This window comes from Harpia harpyja, chromosome 1 (assembly GCF_026419915.1).
Source record: "Harpia harpyja isolate bHarHar1 chromosome 1, bHarHar1 primary haplotype, whole genome shotgun sequence".
Taxonomy (NCBI): domain Eukaryota; kingdom Metazoa; phylum Chordata; class Aves; order Accipitriformes; family Accipitridae; genus Harpia; species Harpia harpyja.
Window position 1 is genome coordinate 27111011 of NC_068940.1, and position 14649 is coordinate 27125659.

A 14649-nucleotide genomic window follows, 5' to 3' on the forward strand; every position below is an offset into this window, starting at 1 on the left:
GGAGGAGGAAGGCACTGATAATACAGGTCAATAATTTGCTGCGGAGCTGGTGTTGGCAACTGTTTTGGGCTCTATAACCATGAGACCAACTTGATAAACTATGATGAAAGGACTGGCCTCGTAGATGAGGACAGAGCAGTGGATATTGTCTACCTAGACTTCAATATGGCTTTTGATGCTGTCTGCCAAAAGACTGTCATAGAGAAGCTGATGATGGGCTGGATGAGCAGTGAGGTGGATTGAAAACCTGGCTGAATGGCTGGGTCTAGGGAGTGGTGATCAATGGCACAAAGTCTAGTTGGAGGCCAGTAATTAGCAGTGTACCCCCTGGGGTCAGTACTGGGTCCATTCCTGTTCAACATCATTAACGATATGGGTGATGGGGCAGAGTGCAGATATGTCAGAGGGTTGTGCTGCCATCCAGAGGGACCTTGACAGGCTGGAGAAATGGGATGACAGACACCTCAAAGTTCAACAAGGGGATGTGCAAAGTCCTGCACCTTGCTGGGGAGGAACAACCCCTTGCACCAGTACATGCTGGGGGCCACCCAGCTGGAAAGCAGCTTTGCAGAAAAGGTCCTGGGCGTGCTGGTGGACACCAAGTTGACCGTGAGCCAGCAATGTGCCTGTGCTGCAAAGGTGGCAAATGGTACCCTGGGCTGCATTAAGCAAAGCGTTGTCAGCAGGTCAAGGGAGGTGATCCTTCCTCTCTCCTTGGTGGTGGTGAGCCCAAACCTGGTACACTGTCCAGTGCTGGGGTCCTCAGTATGAGAGATGTAGGCATGCTGGAGAGAGCCCAGTGGAGGGGTTACGAAGATGACGAAGGGACTGGAGCATCTCTTCCAAAAGAGGAAAGGCTGAGTGAGCTGAGACTCTTCAGCCTGGAGAGGAGAAGGCTCAGGGGTCATCTTAGCAATATATAAATATCTCAAGGGAGTGTGTTAAGAAGATGGAGCCAGGCTCTTCTCAGTGGAGCCTGGTGACAGGGCCAGAGGCAGTGGGCACAAATTGAAATGCAGGAGGTTCCCTCTGAACATCAGGAAAGACTTTTTTACTGTGAGGGTGACTGAGTGCTGGCACAGGTTGCCCAGGGAGGTTGTGGGGTTCCTGGAGATATTCAGAAGCTGTCTGGACATGGTCCTGGGCAGCCTGCTCCAGATGACCCTGTCTTGATCAGGGGGTTGGACCAGATTATCTCCAGAGGTCCCTTCCAACCTTAACCCTTCTGTGATTCTTCCCATTACTTGCCATCAGAAAGCCCTGCAGCAGACTAGAAATGTATTAAACATTACTGTGGTACTTCACGGTTTGATTTCACTTCAAATTTTTGACTGCATCAGAAAAGTAAATTTGCAGCGTGCTACCTTGAGACAATACTCTAATGAGAATAGGCTCATTACAGATGGAGCCGTCTGAGCCTGTTAGTTGCACAGAGAAGAGTGTGTCTGAAAAGCAGTCCTTAGAGCATTAAAAACACCCTTTGCCTGACTACAGCACAAGCTGAGAGACTAACACAGAGGTGTAGCCTCCCATGTAATGTGCTATAGATGGTCCCATTGCATCACATGGGCAGCCACTTGGCAGCCCCAGTGGTTTGGCCTTCGTTAGAGTGATGATCCTAAAAATAGAGGTGGCCGTATTGTCAATGGTACAGTGAGTTTACGTTAATTTGGGGCTGACACATAGGCTCAACATCAGCAAACAGAGCCAAGTCTGGAAAATATACTTCACTTAGAAGCAAAATTATAAAATTTTATCTGTTTTAAATTTAACTTTGTATCATTATGCTCCAAAAATTTTCTAAAGAGAAAAGAAATAGTACTTGGGTCTTATCTTCCATTGAAGATTTCTTTTGTTTACAGGTATTGATGAAATAATCCCTACAGTAAATAAGATGTACTCAGTTTCTTTGAGGAAAGTGAAGCAACCAACAGCATAATGAGCTCCCCCAGGGCACACAATATATTTATGATCCACTTTAGAAATACAGATAAGACCTTTCCACTAGCTACAAGCCCTCCTTTCCTGAAAGCTCCTTGAGAAAATAACATCTGGATTAGGAACCAAGAAATTCTTTAATCTACCGAAGTGACATTTGTAGTGCAGAAGCAGACAAGGTTTGAATGCTGCTAATAAGCTAATGGGTGAACCTCCGTTTCTCCTGATCTTTGATGTATTAAAACAATTGACATGAGGTTTCTGATTAAAGAGAGTACTTCAGCAGGTACTTATTAATCAAGTCCATTGGCTTTTTACTAAGCTTGAACAAATGTTCTGATCATGTGCAGTTAACATGCTCTTAGTTACAAACAACATATAAACCTTAATTCAGGATACTGTTGAAAAGGTAACTAAATAATGTATAGGTCCATCTTGAACCTTGTGAGTAACGGTTTATTTTTACTGTTCAAGTATGCTATTTCTTTACTGGTAACAGATTCTAAAAGTGATCAGGATTTAACCTACAGTGTTAAGAAAAAAAAAGTGATTTATTACAACCAGCCACATCCTGAAAATGGTCACAACCAGCAGGCTGACAGTCAAATTGGACATCTGGCTGAACTGCTGTAGTACTGCCATATTGCTAATGACCAATTTCCACAGCAGTGAGTTTTCTTTCTGGTGCTGTTAACTTTTCCCTTGATTCTTTCATAGGACTCTGGTTGTCTCTTAGGCACAATACTGTTTTGCTAACGTATGCTTAACAGTTTATAATGGCTGTTTAAAGCATTTTTTCCTTTCTATAATTTTTACAATAAGTTTAGGAGTAGAATACAGTGCATTGGATTAGAAAATGCATTTATGTCCAGCTTGGGTATAAACTGCTCTTGGGGGTCTCAATACTTACCTGTTTTCAAACCACAGGTTCCTCTTTGAAAGGCAGTCTGTTGCCTAATCCATCCTTTTACTCTGTGTTGGACTTGAACACCAATGCTCACAGAGTCAACAGTGCTCTTCCATGGAAAGAGAGTTGCTCTAAATTTTAGAGAAATGGTCTTTTCCCAGCAAAGGCACAAGATAGGGGTCTGCTCATGCTGATCAAGGAAGACTTATGAAAAAGGTCTGGGAGGATAAAAAAAATCCTGATCAATTTTAACTGTTTTAAAATCAGAGCAGGTGCTGGAAGGATCAGATGGGAGAGAAGTCAGCAGGTGGGATGCTACAATTCCATGCCCCCCTAAACATGCTTGGGGCTATCGCTGCCCTCTTGCTTTACCTTCCATTTTGCTGACTATCACCTGTATGATGCGGTGTCCCTGCGTTGCTCCAAGGGCAGCCCAGGCTCAGGCACCTGCTGAAAGTAGGTTCCTGCTACATGCAAACATATTTTCTTGAGGGTTTTTTTTTTTAAATGGGGACAGATGCAATCCCAAACTGGCTGTGTGAGGGTCCCTACATCACTCTTAATAAATCTATTCCTGTTAAGGACCCTAGAGCCATCTTGTGTGATGTTACAGCAAGGGCTGCTGGTGGTAGGATCGGGTGAGAGACATGTGGCCGTACCTGTTGCCATTCCCCCAATTCTGCAGAGAGGAGTTCGCTTGAAAGGTTGTTCAAGGGGTCGTAGTGCAGATGCAAGCTTTCCCTCTGCTGTGCTTGGGGGGGGGGGGGGGGGGGGGGGGGGGAATAAAAAGCCGAAATGCATGCCAAAATGTAGACTTGTGTCCCAGGTCTGGACATCTGGGAAGATGAGGGCTCTGGTCAGGGTGGTAGTGTGCTCAGATGCTAAGAGGTGGAAGGCGAGAGCATGGCACTGCACTGCACCGACACCCACGAGCAACGTCCGTGGCAGTCACTAAAACAGGTCAAGTCCTGGTTTTTGAGCCTAATTGACATGGTCCAGTGTGCGTGCATACAGTTCTTCCCTCCCACCTCCCAAAACCACGTGGCTGCATCCAGACTGATGGGATCAGTCTCCCACTCGCCTCTCCAGTGCCTGGGAGCTCTTTCGCTGGTGCAGGTGAGCGATGTGCTGGGGATGGATGGTGCTGGGGATGGTGCTCTGCAGGATGGTGGCAGGGCCGGTGCCCGGGGCCGAGCGGGTGACAGCTCTAGCAGCTGGGGACACCGAGGCTGCATGGAGCTGGCATAGCAGCCTGGAGCAGCCAGCTGCAGAAGACCAAGCGAAATGGGTTGATGAGGTGAATTAAATTGCTTGTTAAATAATTAACCTCCCCCTAAGAAAGTGCCTTTTAATAAGAGGATGACAAATGCTGGTGTGTTGCTTTTTTACAATGTTTTAGTGTTTGCCACAGGTTAGGATAGCAAAGGAAAACTCTTTAGTGCCTTCAACAATCCAGATGCTTTCTGGGGAAACTTTGGCATAAAGCAAATTGTTAATAATACTATAATATGATCATCAGTAATAATGAGTAGACATAGTAGGCTGTTATTATGCTGTGCATAGGGCTTTTATTATGCATTCTATATAACTCCTGCTCAAATGGGCCTCCTGTCCTGCAGGATTTAAAGTCTAAGGCTCTAGTCCTGTAACTTACAGCGTATGAGTGCATTTCTTAATCTGTATGCAATGCCGACACAGTCAGTTGCATGGGAGCAGTCAGTCACAGGACTATGGCATTCCTAGAGCATAACTGAAAATTGCCTAGGAGGACCCAGTGCTCATTTTTAAATTTAGCTAATATGCTTTATTTTCTCGTCGAGGCAGCTTTCACTTGAGGAAGAGTAGGGCAGCCCCAACAACCCACTGTGATTGCCAAGTGAATACTGTTGTGATGAGTCCCTGTAAATCCCAGAAAGTCTCTGGGATATACTGGGCCTTTTGCTTAACATGGAAATGGTTATTTACAGCTGGCAACTGCCCTGAGAGTACAGAGAAATGAACAACTTGCCTAAAGTGCCTGTAGTTTCTGCCTTCCGACTGGACAGACAGAAGCCCCTAAAACACTGATCTTACTAGCAGTCTAAAAATTGTCATTAGGAAATAATTACCATAATTCAGCAGTACCAACTTTACTGCAGGATAGATCTCTAAGAGAAGTCATGAATTTTGTTCGTTCGTAGTGGCTAATGTTGGTGAAGGCACAACACTCTGCTTTCTTTTATGCCAACAGGTTGGTGATAGCGGAAGGGGAATTTTGCCATCTGATTTTTTTTTTGTCTGTTTTTAAAAGTGCAGTTGCCATTCTCTGGACTGTCACCACAGTTTGACACCAGCTGAATGAGGGCTCACTTGGAGGGGATGAGGGGCAGCGGGGATGGGGCTCCGGACCCCAGCCAAAACTGAGGTGCTGGTCCAGCAGCAGTGCTCATGGCCCAGCCTTGGGGTCCTCCAGCCCGCTCCCTTGTTCTGCTGCCTCTGTGAAAACTGCACAGTCAAGTCCCACATGCACTGTGAGCACTTTCTTCTGTATTTTGGAACACAGAGCACATGTGCACAAGAAACTCGCTTTTCCAGCTGTGTAGTCAAACAATTTCTGAAGTGGAAGGTCAGAATAAGCCCTGTTTATTGCTGCTGTTGTAGATAGCACCAATTAAAATAGCCCTTGGGAATCCCCATGTTTCATCACTCGGAAGTCCACTCTGACTACTTCTTTTCTTAGACCTCTAAAAGAGTGCCTGGACTTCCTTCTCCCCCCCACCCCCCACCCCCCCCCCCAAAAAAAAAAGCTTGACTGGAGTAGCTGGTATTTCCACTGTATCAAGCATTCGATGCAGCTATCATGCCAAAATGAAAATTAGCTGTGTGGGTTTTTTCATTAGTTCTGAATGTGCACAGCTTAAAACATAAGAAAATGAAGTGTGAGGAGGGAAAATAGCATCTTCACTTGTGACAGAGTTTTGGTAATCTGTCATGTATTGTAGGGGTTTTTGCTGCTCTGAAGGTGGGTGAGATGTAGCAATACATCTTGGAGCTCTTGACTCTGTTTCTTTTAACACTGGGTATCATAGGACTTCTTCAAAACTGAATTGCTGCCAGCTAACCTAAATTGGGGCTGTGCTTTGAGGAAACCAATTCCCCAGCAAGTGTGGGTGTTGCCTGTTGAGGGATGGCAGTTCTTCCTCTCTGTCCATCTGCCAGCTGCCTCAGCCCACAGCCTGCTATATTCCCAGCTGGGAAATAACGAGCTTCAAAACAAGACAGCAAAACAGTTGAACATATTTTGAAATGGCTAAACCATTAAAACAGTGATTTAGAAAAAGCCATCATATTGGTTATCACAGCTTGAAAAGAGCAAAAATCTTTGTATTAGCCTTTGTGCTACTTACAGGTGAGATAATCAATTATTCCAGGGCAAGTTTACCTTCCAACATGATCAGTGAAAAGTACATAAAGCAATACATATAGCAACTTAAACTGTGTGCATTTAAAAGAAAAGGAATAGTTAAGGTGAGCATGATAAGCAGTTTAGTCTGTCCCTTCATAGTCTTTTCAATAAAAGTATAGGTATAAAACCATTCTCTGTTCCCTGTAAAAAAAAAAAAAAAATCTACGTATCAACTGCAATTTACTTTGTGCTATGTGGTGATATGTTGTTTCTCATTCTTTGTCATATATACATTCTCATGCATGTATATATGAAAGAATATTTTTTCTCTCATACCAGCACTTAGAAGTTATTTGTACTGCTACATACATAGAAGATGAGATCTCGGAATACTACTCATACTGTGCAATATTATACTTTCCCCACTGTCTGCTTTTCTCCTTACCCCCGGTCCAGCCTGATGTGCGCAATAGCAGTGCTGCTCGCCAAGTCTCACTTTTTGCTACCACAATATCTCCTTTTCAGTGTGAAAGAGCCAGAGTGCCGCCCTGCATGCAGCAGCATGGGAGGAGTAGACATTGACAGCACTGTAACACGGTACATAATACAGAATCTGACTCATTTGCAAAAGTGATAATATTTATTGACTGTGTTGGTAGTTACAGAGTTGAGCAAGAACTGGAACAAAAGCGTGCTTGCTTTATGGGTGCTTGTGGTGGTTTTACTCAGGGCTGCAAGGGGAGGTGTAACCCACCTGCACCTGAAGGAATGCTCCCCGGGGAGTCCCGGTCAGGTCAGGCGGAATTCTCATCCCAGCCGGATCGCTCCCTTCAGCACGCCCTGCTGTCTCTCTGGCTCCGCTCTCCGTTCGTCAAGTAAGATTAATTGCAGTCAGATTTTCCTTCCTGCTGCTGAGATTAGAAGGGTAAAGCCAAGCACATCTGCGAGGGACTCGGGTGGCATGTTGTTAAGAAACCGTTTTGTGGAAGTCTCTCTTTAGCAACGCGTGGTCAGGCAGGAACGTCCCTGATCTCCTGTGACCCTTCGCCATTAGGGAAACCAAGAGCATAATCTCGTTAGCTAATCTGCGTTGCTGTACCTTTGCATTTTACCTGCACAGTGTTTTGCAGAGCAGCGATGAATCCTGTTGCAGGGGAACACAGCAAAGACCCCTGCCATCAGTGCCCGCGCAGAGGAGCGGCACAGCAATCTTCCTTATTGCCTCCAAATCACAACGTGTGAAATGGAGATAGGAGAACTGACAGGGGCCTGCTGTAGCATGCTTCTACTGTCTAAAGGCTTTCCATGTAAAAAAAAACAAATGCCCAGGTGATTTAAAGCATTGCTTTCTTTTCCAACAAGATTTTTCCCTGATGCTGCTCCCAGGTTTCTGTAAGAGAAGAGATTTTTGGTGACTCTGCTTTTCCTCCCTCTCTGAGGATTTTTCTCTTGCACTTAAGGGATTCTCTGACCCCCTTAACACAAGCATGATGATGCTAGTTACCTGGATAATACTGTCTTCTGAAGTTCAAACACACAGGTATCGAAGATACTGTGCTCTGACCACCAGCGAAAAGCAAGGGTTTCCATGCATAGCCTGAGCACATGAAGCCTCATTGTCCCACCAACACGTGGTTTATGGTTGGTCACCACAGAGGTGATGAGAAGTCCGGGATGCCACCCACATGAGTGCAGGAGTAAACATTACTGATGTCAGTTCAGTATTTAGCTGATCTGTACTTACAAGTTTTTAGCACTGGAGTTTCTACAGCCTCTCTGACATCAGTTTATTCCAGATCTCTTCATTTTTGAAGGACAGCGTCCAATCTAGGCACGTACCTCTGGCAGGGGCCTTACAAGTGCTCAACAGAAAATAAAAAGTACTTGCAGGATTACTTGTAGGTCTTGTTCACTAGTCTCCTGTTCATACAGTCCTGCAGAGTGCTCACCTATTGCACAGCAGTCTGCCACAGGCTTGTGTTAAGTTTATGGTCCACTGTAATCCCCAGAAACTTTTCTTCAACACTTCCTAAGCTATTTGGTCCCAATTTGTGCTTATTAAATTGGTTATTCCTGCCCAAGGGTAGTGCTTTGCACTTGTCTTGACAAAATTTCATCCTTTTTTTTTTTTTAGTCTGTTTCTCCAATTTGTCAACTTTAAATTCAAATCACGACTCTGGTATATTTGGGGGAAGGAGGTAAAACAGTGATGTACTGAATATGGTGACTATGGTCACGGTGACCTCATGCCCTTAGGAAACTGGTAAAAAAAATGCAACAAGAGGAGAATTCAAGACTTGGCACGTTGCACTGACCGTTCTACATTTGCAGGAGGAGGGAGAGGTAGTGACCACAAACTTTGTTCAAAATCCCAAAGTTCATCCTCTGGCACAGTCGGTCGTAGCCGAGTCCTGCTTCTGCTGCTGGCTGTCCGCGCAGCCTGAGGCTCTCCCGAGGATGTTGGAACACACAGAATTTGGCAGGTTGTGCCCAGACGTGCTCCAGCATGGGCTGTCAGTGTGTCTTGTCCCATTGATTTGGAGTCACTGCAGCTACAAAGCAAGGCTTGTTTGAATCTAAGTGTGCTTTTGTTGTTTTGCTGGATCGGGGCCTTAATCGATCTTTAGATAAGGTGTGAATACAGGAATATGAGTAAGATTAACTGCAACCAGATTTTTCTACCTCCTAGTAAGAAGGATAAACCAAGCATTTCTTGGTTTCGCACCTGTATTGGGCTGACAGGACAAAAAAGTATGTTATAAAAGTTCACTATTGGCACTTAAGCAAACAGCAATGTATGCTTTTCATAAAGGCACTCATGGTAAATATGCAGAATAAGGAGGTTGTACTTTTTAGTCTTGCTTTCAGTAGAAACACCGTCTCATTTACAGGCAGATTTGTATATTTGATAATGATTCCAGTATTTAGCAGCAGCTAATTTGGCCTATTTGTTTGGAAGCTTCTAATAGCTTGGTCTGGTTGAGCTCATTTCAGAGCTTCCCCTAACTGTGGGACCATCTGTTATCCACACTTTTTTTTTTTTTTCCTTGATTGGTTTCACACAGGCCCTTTAGTTCATTTTGAATTAGGGTGGTTTGGAGAAAATCATACTGTAATCTGCAGTTGGTGTTCCCCCCACTCCCCCCAATTAGGTGGAAAACAGCCCATGAAGAAGAGTATTGTTGACTTTACCGGGCTTAGTGGAAAAAGGGTGTAGGGGGATTTTCTCTAAAGCTGGAAGGCTTCTGCAGGTAAGCCTATAAAACCTGCAGAAGAGGGTAATGATTACAAGCCTTTACTGCCATCCTAGGTGACCTCCAGTATTTTTTCAATTAGACAGAACAGCTAAAAATACAGAGACTCTCTTTACTTATACTGTTGACCTTTTATGCATATATGCACATACATTCATACATATGTATGTATATATACACACTGTTGACCTTTTAAATATGTACATAAATAATATATAATTTATAAATATACATTATATATATGTGTATAATATATACTGAAAAATCTGTCTCATTTCCTTGGGGATTTTCTATTTAATTTAAAAATCTCTGGCTTCTAACTCATACAGGTCATGAGTGAGGCTGGAGAAGTATAAGGGAAATGAGAGATATTAGAAAATTCCTAGGAGCCTCTTGAAAAATATCTCCAGACAGATGAACCTGGAGGCCTGTTTTGTTTCTGGAAATTGCTGTGTGTTTTTTGTTTTGGTTTTTTTTTTTTTTACTAATTTCAGACTGAGCAAGAGCTAGAGAATGCTGGACTGGGGAATTGCTACTGTGGGGAAGATTTTTAGAAGCAATAGTTCAGAAACAGAAGAGCAATGCCAAACTGGAGGAACCTTGCCTCACTTACATTGTCATTTTGTCACAACGAACAGAGTCCTGTGAAATCCTCTGGGCTTTAAACAATTCACATTTCAAACTGGGGGGGGGAAGACCAAGGAATAGCTGACAAGTTCTAATAACATCTGTGTTGTCTGAAATAGTGTTGCAATAGGCCAAACCATTGACAAGCACAGGAGCGATCTTAATTTGAGATGTTAATTTTCAAGGCGCAAAAAGTCCACTTGCTGGCTGCAGGAAATGGGGGTTTTGCAGAATTGCTCGTGGCATGGTACTGCTGTGGGATTTGCCAGAGCGCAGCCATTCTGCCTGTCCCGCGGTGCCTTCAGTCCGAGTTTGGCACAAGCTCCTCCAGCTGAAACCTTCTTGTATCTCTTTTTCATAGCCCCAGAGAGGAAAAACGCAGGCGAAATGCAAATGTCAGCCTGGAAGTGTTTCCATTTTGGCTGGGAGTAGGGCACTGCTGGCTCAGGTTGGCCGGGAGAGCCGCTATGTCTCTCCTGCCCACCCTCTTACAGCCAGACCGCCGGTACCTGCCTGCAGCCCCGCTGTCCCCGTCTGCTCCTGGGGCTTCTGCCGGGCTCCCGGGACAGTGGGAGATCGAGGGCACTGAGCTGCTGGTGGGACAGGGAAAGTTTCCAGGGTCCCTCGTGGGGTTGGGGAAGAAAACCCCAAAATAAAATGGGAAAAGGCAGGGCGAAGGATGTGCTCCGGGTTTATGCTGGGAGAAGTTTGAGGGCTACCCCTGGTGATGTAAAGACACCAGACCCCTCCAGGAGCTAAGGAAAGGGCTTGTGCAGCTGTTTCATTACCAGAATTATCACTGCATCCGTGTTGCTATGCCTTTCCCAGGCAGCGAGGTGTGAGATCCCCTACGACTGCCTGCAGCAGGCAGGGATGTGACAAAGAAGAGCCGGGGTCACAAGACAAAGCTGCAGACACTTTATTTGAGGAAAGGGAGCCCCTCGGTGTGCCCCGTGCTGCCAGCTGGAGCCGTGGGGCTTTGCTGTAGTTTTCACGGACCCACCTGGTGCCGGGCTGTGGCAAGGGAAGCGTTTCCAGAGCTGTTCCCATCCCAAAACCTCCCTCTGCTCTTCTCCTCTCATGCTTGACACAAGCTGCTTCTCTGTGAAAGCATCCTGAGGTGCTTGGCGAGTACTGCTGCCCTCTGCCCTGGGCAGCTTTGGCACCAGATGCTTTTTAGCTTTGCAGCTGCCATGGACAGCTAGGATTTCTAAGAAAGGATCGATTGGTGTTTGGCTCTTACGCCAAGTATTACTTACTGGGGTAAACTGGTGGCAGCCTTCTCATTTATCAGTGTGACCAGGCTGTGAGCAGTGACGAGCCCTGGGTGCAACCTGAAGCATGCTTTTGCTTTCTATAAGCAAGATGAGCCACAGCTAAGGGGTTTTTTTTTGTGTTTGTTTGTTTGTTTGTTTTCCTAGTAATTGTGTGCTTACCAGTTGCTGCACTGCTGCCCCTACAGATCCCAGGGCGAGGAGACAGAGGAGGTACCCAAGGGGCTCTTTGCCTCCTGCCCTGCAGCTGCTGCCTGGGCAATTGCACCTGCGGAATCCCAGGAGGAACCAGGGAGAAGCCCAGGTATCAGGGAATGGGATCCTGAATCTTCAGCTCTGGGGTTTATGTCTGCAACCAAAAAATAAAGCCTGGTTTGCAGGATCTTGCATTTTTCAGTGGTATACAGAAGCAGTTGCTTTTTTCCAATACTGAGTGAGGAACTCTGAGCAGAGATAACACTACTATACCTTGCACAAGTATCTGGTTTAAATCGGTGTTTCTACCCGACGACTCTTCTGGTTTCCTACGTAGCCACCTACAGCCTAGGAAAGGCAAGATGGAATTAAGGTATCCTGACTTCCCTGGCTGCATCTCCATTCACATAAGACGTGTAAATAACCTTCCTCTCACTTTAGCAAGAAGGCAGTCCCTGCGAGGTTCAGGATGGAGGTATGGCTTGCAGAACACCTCCAAATCCCCCAGAGGCACCCACCGAGATTTTCGGAGGGTGCCCTTCCCGCTGTGGGCTCTCGCTTATCCTGCTTGTAATCATGGCCGTACCCATGAAGACTCTGCTGCCGGAGCCAGGAATAGACTGGCGCAGTCCTGGTGCCCAGCAGCCTTACAGATAATTTTGTAATTCACAGCCGTGTGCGTGATATCTGAATTCAGCGCGTTCTGCCGGGGCGTTACCACGTACAATAGGTATGGGTACGATCTGCCGCCCACCCGCCAAGGCACTGCCGTTCTCCGTGCGTGCTGCAGACGTGAGAGGCTGCAGCACCGCACGTGGACCCTCAGCTACAAATCTGGCTTTTCCTACCTTAGAGTTTGCAGCTGAAATGCTGTAGTTTTAAAGCTGCTCTTTTAACACAGCTTACGACTGTGTGTATGTATTAGGTGGGCCCTGGATTGATTATTGACGTGCTTTGGCTTTGCTAACAGCTTTTGCCGATGTGAATGGAGCTGTTGTCTTAAGATATGTCCTATTAGTGTTTCTATATTGCTTCTGCTGTGGTGCGCGAGAGATATATCTGAGGTGAGACGCTTCACTGCACAGTGCATTTGACAGGCATGAAGAACAGCACAAGCGAAGTTCTGCCTGAGTGTCTGGAAAGCAGAGTAAACAACCATTAAAAGAAAATAACCTTATTCTTCATGCTCTTCATGCTTACTCACAGGGAAGCGTGTGCTGGGGTGGAAGACGCGCCTGGTGAAGTGGGTGAGGGTGGGTGCTTTTCCTTCGCACTACAGCCAGACCACTGCTTGCTTTGCAAGGCCGTGCCTTGTTGTGAGAGACAAAGCGCGTGCTAGAGGATGCGCGGCAGTATGGTTCAGAACTGCAAAAATAACAATGGACTGAGCAAAACGGTGTGTTTTGCTTGACTGGGGAACATCTCTTGTTTGGAGGTGATATCGTAACAGCACGGTGGAGCAGTTCCTGCTTTTCAGTGAAGGTTTTGAATATCGGTGAACAGAATCAGAAAGACCCAGGACCATGCAGCTGCTGGCGTGATGGGTGGGGATGACCGCAAAACCATGGGTCTGACCGGGGAGGAAATGGAGGAAAGCCTGCAAAGAAGCAACAGAGGATGGAGAGAAGCCTGCACCGAGGAACAGAGGGATGTGGAGAGTGCAGTGCGTGTGTGGTGAGCGCAGTGCTTTAACTGCAAACTCGTAATGACTCGTGTGCGTGTGTAGAGTCAAGAGAAACTGGCCAAGACGTGGAGTTTGACACTAATTCAAGCATGCATGAGTGCCTGAGGACCGTTTCTGACCACAAGCAAGCAGCACTTCTGTTTTGTGTCTCAGCCGAGAGGTTGAGCTTCCAAACGTGACGCCGCTGGGGTGCAGTTTTTGTGCTGAGCCTGATGAAATCCCATCACTGATGAGCTCAACAAATATGGTGATCTTGAATTATGAGTCCCTGAGAGAACTAAAACCACACTGTGTTTTCCCCATTGGCAATTACTGAGCAGGATCTCCGTTTCTCCCCTGTGCTTGCTTTCTCTTTCTCTCCACCCCCACGCGCTTGGGAAGCCTGAGATGGTGTGACCATCTGAGCATATGCCAGTCTCTTCAAAGGGCATCTGTAATCCCCTGTGCTAATCCTCCTGCAAGAGGAAGGATGCTTGTGGGCAGCACTTGCAAATCCACACCCAGAATATTAAGCTTGTTATAAAACCTGGCTTCTCACTGCATCTGCTGACTCTTGTTTGCAAAGAAAATGTTGTGGGTGAGCAAGTTTCTCCTTCCTGTGGACTTCCTTTGAAATGTTACTTCAGGTTAAAGTAATATTGCTTGTTTCACACACCTTTATGAGAAGAAATGGCAATACCTAGGGACAGCTATCATTATTCACTGCACTAATAGTGCTGAACATGATAGGCCACGTTTTCAAAACGACCTCTAAAGCTGTGCAAGTCTGCAGATGCAGCAAAAGCAGGCAGCTTAATCCATGTGTCCGCACCTCGACCGCTGGCCCCATGCAGGCGAGGATTCCCCGGGGACTGGGGCGTACACGGGGCCCCCAAGGGAGGAGGTGATGTTCCCTGTACCAGCACGGAGTGGGACACGCTTAGGACATGCCCACATGGCAAATGCGAGGGGGACTTCAGCACAACTGAAACATGCAGTTGGCACGCGTCTTCTGCGTTGCTCTACAGCTTTTGAAGTGGCGCGAAGCGCTGAGAGTGCTGTAAGGTCTGTGCCATGTCGGCTCCCCGTCGCCTTGCCCCGTGCGGCGGTTCGTCTGCCGGAGCATGGAAGGGCTCCAGCCGGCCGCGGTGCAGCGACGGAGGGATGCGACTCAGCTGGCTCGCCTGGCAGCGCGAGGTGCTTCAGAGGTGGCACAAAGGGAGGGATGGTGTCCTTCCCTGGAAGGCACTTCCATGTCTCCCGTTGACAAAGGGTTGGGTGGGCGGCGAGGGGATGGCTTGCTCCAGCTGATCTTTGGCGGGTGATCCGCTGGGCAGGTTCCCCGTGCTGAGGAAATACAATCCTATTAATGCACGCCAGGCAGGGGCAACGGCCACCCATGGGCA

The 14649-nt window shown here is 46.6% G+C and overlaps 1 protein-coding gene across 2 annotated transcripts in view; it reads left to right on the forward strand.

Annotated features, from left to right (window-relative positions):
- SNRNP48 (small nuclear ribonucleoprotein U11/U12 subunit 48) overlaps positions 1–14649 on the forward strand; it is a 51644-nt gene that overhangs the window by 22064 nt on the left and 14931 nt on the right. For both annotated transcript variants that reach the window (XM_052781800.1, XM_052781792.1), the window contains one exon: positions 6960–7105. In XM_052781800.1, the coding sequence (XP_052637760.1) occupies positions 6960–7105 (146 nt within the window). The remainder of the gene's footprint in view (positions 1–6959; positions 7106–14649) is intronic.